Consider the following 5,182-nt stretch of genomic DNA (forward strand, 5'->3'; position numbering starts at 1 on the left):
GTAAGTAATATAGACTGGAGTTCAATGTCATGTGTCATTCTCTGGGAGTCATCCACCTTGTGTTTGAGACAGGATCTTAGGCTGGTTGGAGGCTCTCCAATTGGCTAGGATCCTCCTGTCCCTGCCTGCCCTGCAGTGGTGTTTCAGGTGTTCACCACCACACGACATTTTTACATGGGTTTTGAGGGTTAAGCAGGTTTTATGCTTGCGTGGCACTTTGCTGATTGAGCCAACCCCCCATTTACAAAAATGTACTCTTGAAAGAGCTTGTGGATTTGTCCATCTTTCTGTCTCCTTGGGTTGAGGCTTTTTGCTCATCCAAGACATGATATGCTCATTCAGTGAGTGACCTTCACCAAATCTGTGCTGTGCTATTTGGAGTTCACACAACTGTGTGCTGACTAAACCTTTTGCGTCTATAAAGGCAATCAGCTCAGGTATTACATTGTAGGCAAGTAAAGATGGCTAAATGGTGTTTGATCAGCTTTGGAGAGGAACAAAAAGGCTTGCTTTGCAGATCCGTGGGTTAGCAGTGAACTTGACAGACTGAAACCTTTAAAAGAGAGTGAGACATCTGCACTGATAACTGTTCTCTGCTTGGTGGCAGGATGTGCAGCAGGTTCCTGAGACAGCTATTGGCTCAGGAGAGCCAGCACTCCACCCCTGTGGGGCGCTTCCTTCTTCCCGTGCTCACGGGATTCCGTCTCCTGATGCTGGTTTCCAGTGGACCTGGGGTTTTCGGCAAAGATGAGAACGAATTCATATGTCATTTGGGGCAGCCAGGCTGCAAGACCATTTGCTATGATGTCTTCCGCCCTCTCTCTCCGTTGCGCTTCTGGGCCTTCCAAGTCATCCTGATGGCCACACCCAGTGCCATTTATGTGGCATTCACTCTGTATCATGTGATTGGATACTGGGAGGTACCAGGAAAGGAGAATAAGGAGCAAGAGACACGGATTTGCACAGGGGATCATAGCAAGGATATCTCAGGGGCTAAAAGCCTCAAACTTCTCTGGGCCTATGTGGCACACCTTGGGGTGCGGCTGGTCCTTGAGGGAGCAGCTCTAGGAGTTCAGTACCATCTGTATGGCTTCAAGATGCCCAGCACTTTTACATGTCGTGAGGATCCTTGCATTGGCAGCACAACCTGTTTCCAGTCTCACCCCTCTGAGAAGACCATCTTCCTCAATACCATGTTTGGTATCAGTGGGGCCTGTCTCATATTTATTTTCTTAGAGCTTGTGCTTTTGGGTTTAGGGAGGTTTTGGAGGATGTACAAGCACAAACTTCCCTTCTTAAAGAACTTGTCAACCTCAAAGAGCTCCGTAAGACACAAGGACACAACCGACGACTTGTCAGTGGTGGAAACAAAAGAGCCATTTTGAGAAGCAGGTGAGGACCCTAGTGACAGTCATCTGTCCCTGCCTCTGATGTTTCTGTGTTGGCAGTCCCCACCCATGGTAGGCCCCTCATCCTTTGGGGTGTACAGCTCCCCATGTTACAGAGTGTAGACAACCACTTTCCAAGCAGATACATTCTAAAAATAATTTACTTTTTACTTTAAAGTGTGTGTGTGTGTGTGTGTGTGAATTCAGGTGCTTGTGGAGGCGGAGAGGGCAGTAGATCTCTTGAAGCTGGAATTACAGGTAGCTGTCCAATGTGGGAACTGGGAAGCAAACTTTGGTTTCTTTGCAAGAGCAGTATGTACTCTTAACCACAGGGACACCTCTCCAGATCCCAGATGTATTTTTTTAAAGGGATGAAATGTTTACTTTGGTTCACAGTTTGAGGGTACAGTCTCTCATAGTGGAGAAAGCATTCACATATGTATATGAAACAGCCCTGGCTGGCCTGGAACTTGCTATGTAGATCAAGCTGGCTTTGAACTCATGGAGAACCACCTGCCACTGGCTCCCAAGTTCTAAGATTAAAAGTGTGAGCCTCCATTCACAGTTGAAGCAGATATATTTTGATTAGTATCCCCCAAACCATCTCTCAACACCTATCCCTAACAGTTGCACGACTCCTTGTAGTAGACCATGATGAGCACACTGGTCTGTGTACTGCCTGCCCTTTCGTTTGGTAAAGTCTTCAGCTTATGCTTGATTTCTACTTTGCAGAGTTATAAAGTTGCCTGGCTTGCCTGCAGAAAATTCTGGGACTTGATCTTCTTCAATACATCCAGTGAGGTGGCCGGGGAGATGGGACAGTGGGTAAAGTGCTTGCCATCAAGCCTCATGATCTGAGATTGATCTCCAGAACCCACATGGAGAAGGGAGGAAACAAACTCCCACAAATTGTCCACATACATGCTATGGAGAGCGCACACATGCAAACACACACACACACACACACACACACACACACACACAGTAATAATAGATAAAATAATAAAATCTCAGAAAACAAAACCAAACCTCCTGCATCAATTAGCTGTCACTTCTAACTTATCTCTCCTGTCTCTCTACTAAACATAAGCAAACACCAGCCTACCTCCTGTTCTAATGGATTATCTATCCTACTCTGGGATCTTATAGAGATGGAATCATACAATATGCTTATTAATCACTTGTGTATCTTTGTAGAAAAGACCAAGTTTTTTTTTGCCAATTAAAATTAGGTTATTTATTTTTTTGAATTATAAAAACTCTTTATATGTTATGACTGTGAGATACCTATTGACTCATTTCAAGACATTCTCTTCTATTCCATGCATTATCTTCATTTTTTTCATGAGTAGCATTTCTTTAAAATTATCTATTCTTTGATAATTTCTTACATGTATACAGTGTATTTTGATCATGTCTACCCCAGTATCCCTGCATAACTGCTCTTGGATCTCCTGTCATGTCCTAATTTCTTGTCCTCTTCTTTTCTTTATAACACACTGAGAACAAAAATTAGTGTTATTCAAATGTGCATTGGAGTGAGACCATCTACAGGAACACGGTCAACCAACTTGATACCATACATCTGAAGAAGATGGAGTCTTCCTCCTCCAGCATTGATCAACTGCCATCAGTTCCTCAGCTGTGGGTAGTCCCTCACTCATCCATGCTGTAATGCTGAGTGTCTTGAGCTTGTGCAGGCAACCACTGCTTCTGTGAGTTTATGAGTGCAACTCTCTACTGTGTGGAGAAGACATTGTTTTATAGCAGATCTCCCAGAGAACTGGCTCTTTAAAATTTTCTTTCCCATTTCCCTATCTTCTCTGATGTTCCCTTGAGCTTTGGGGGCAAGGGTGTGATAGAAATGTCTCATTTGGGACTGAATACTCCATAGACACCTATTTCTGCATTCACAAATTCTAAGTCTGTATATTGGCCACTGTTCACTGTAAAAAAAAATTTCTCTGGTCAGTGTTGAAAACTGACCTAATCTATGAGTATGGAGAAGCATTTAGAAAACAGTTCGATACTATGTCAATTTAGCAAACTAGTAGTAACTTTTCTTTAGGGCCTTTGAACTCCGTGGATGGGTTCTTGGCCAGATTTGTAATACCAGGCATGGGTTTCCTCCTGTGGAATGGATCCTCAATCTAATCAGAAAGCAGTTGGTTTCTCCTGTATCATCTACATCACTGTTGCACCAATGTGTGTCTTATGAGGATGGTTGTTGGAACTCAACGGATTCATACATGAGAAAGAGTTTTGATGACTAGGAAGGCCAGCCAGCAGGGAGTTGGCAATATTTTTTGATGTACAAAAACTTTACATTTTGATGAAGTCTAATTACTTATTTTTCTTTTGGTGTTTGTGAATTTGGTGCTACATTTAAGTGACCATTGTTTGACACAAAACTATGAATTTACACTTGTGTTTCCATCTAAGGATTTTATACTTTTAACTTGTGTTTATGTCTCTGTTATCTTATGGAGTGGGAAGAAAAGGACAAAGATGACATTATCTTCCTTATTGGAAACAGTGTAAATGAGTAAAATATTTGAAGTATAAGAAGGAAAAAAATCCTGTTAATCTAGAGTCCCATGATTGGCAGAACTAACTCTCAAAAGTAAAGGCAAAAGAAAGGCCTTTGTCTTGATGTGATGGTATATGCCTGGTCTTTTTGTGTGTGTGTGTGTGTGTGTGTGTATGTGCTTGGTCTTATTGTAGCTTGTCGTACAGTGTTTGGTTGATGTCCCTGGAAGGACTGTTCTTTTCTGAGGGGATGTGGAAGGGCTAAGTCTGGGGGGAGTGGGGAAGAGTTGGGGAGAGATTAGTGGGAAGAGAGGAAGGTGAAACTGCAGTTGGGATGTAAAATATGAGAGAAGAATAAAAATAATTTTGAATTAAAAACTAACAAATGAACAAAACCCAAATGTAAATAAACCTAACATCATTAGATGATTACACTAAAAACAAAATTAACAATGTAACTGTCCACCAAATGGATCAGGGAAAATGTGTACATGGTAGAATATTGTTCAGTCTCAAAGGAAGAAGAAGGAGGAGGACGAGGAAGAGGAGGAGAAGGAGGAAGAAGAGGAGGAGGCGGAGGAAGAGGAAGAGCCGGGCAGTGGTGGCGCATGCCTTTAATCCCAGCACTTGAGAGGTAGAGGCAGGCGGATTTCTGAGTTCAAGGCCAGCCTGGTCTACAGAGTGAGTTCCAGGACAGCCAGGGCTACACAGAGAAACCCTGTCCTGGAAAACAAAAAACAAAACAAAACAAAACGAAAACAAAAACAAAAAAAGAAGAAGAAGAAGAAAAAAGGAAATTCTGTAATATCATGGATGACCCCTGAAAGGCATATGTTATGTGAAATAATCCAGACACAAGAGCAGATATGAAGGCAAACGTACATATAGACCACTGAAAATTCAAACTCATAGAAAGAGAGAATAGACTGTTTGCGGCGCGCAGCCTCGCCGATAAGGAGAACGCCACACTCAGGATTCTTCTGACAGTAGTTTATTGTTACAGCTCTTTTAGATGGCAGTGAGGCGAGGGACCCCAAGCCCCCAAATCCTGTGGCTTATATAGAGCCTTAGGAGACGTGCCACACACTCATTGGCTCTTATGATATCACCAAATTAGCATACTGGTTTTCTCGCCTTGCGCAGGCGCACAATCAAAGCAAAGCTCCCAAGAAGAACCAGGAAACAGGAAACCGGGGCCATCTTGCAATGGCGAACGCGGCTCCTGACAACTCCCCCTTTTTTATTAAATTGCTGCAACAATTTTC

General features: G+C 42.9%; 1 protein-coding gene across 1 annotated transcript; it reads left to right on the forward strand.

The window, feature by feature from the left end:
* The first annotated feature begins 608 nt into the window (after positions 1 to 608).
* On the forward strand, positions 609 to 2,487 carry Gjc3 (gap junction protein gamma 3). The gene is made up of 2 exons (XM_028782804.1): positions 609 to 1,392; positions 2,121 to 2,487. The coding sequence occupies exon 1, from the start codon at positions 609 to 611 to the stop codon at positions 1,383 to 1,385; it is 777 nt and encodes a 258-aa protein (XP_028638637.1). The 3' UTR covers positions 1,386 to 1,392; positions 2,121 to 2,487.
* The last annotated feature ends 2,695 nt before the right edge of the window (positions 2,488 to 5,182 follow it).

Source organism: Grammomys surdaster, unplaced genomic scaffold (genome assembly GCF_004785775.1).
Source record: "Grammomys surdaster isolate TR1022 unplaced genomic scaffold, NIH_TR_1.0 880, whole genome shotgun sequence".
Lineage (NCBI taxonomy): Eukaryota > Metazoa > Chordata > Mammalia > Rodentia > Muridae > Grammomys > Grammomys surdaster.

Bases quoted from the DNA above. Each gene is read 5' to 3' on its own strand.
- Gjc3 (XM_028782804.1), top strand. From the start codon at position 609: ATGTGCAGCAGGTTCCTGAGACAGCTATTGGCTCAGGAGAGCCAGCAC.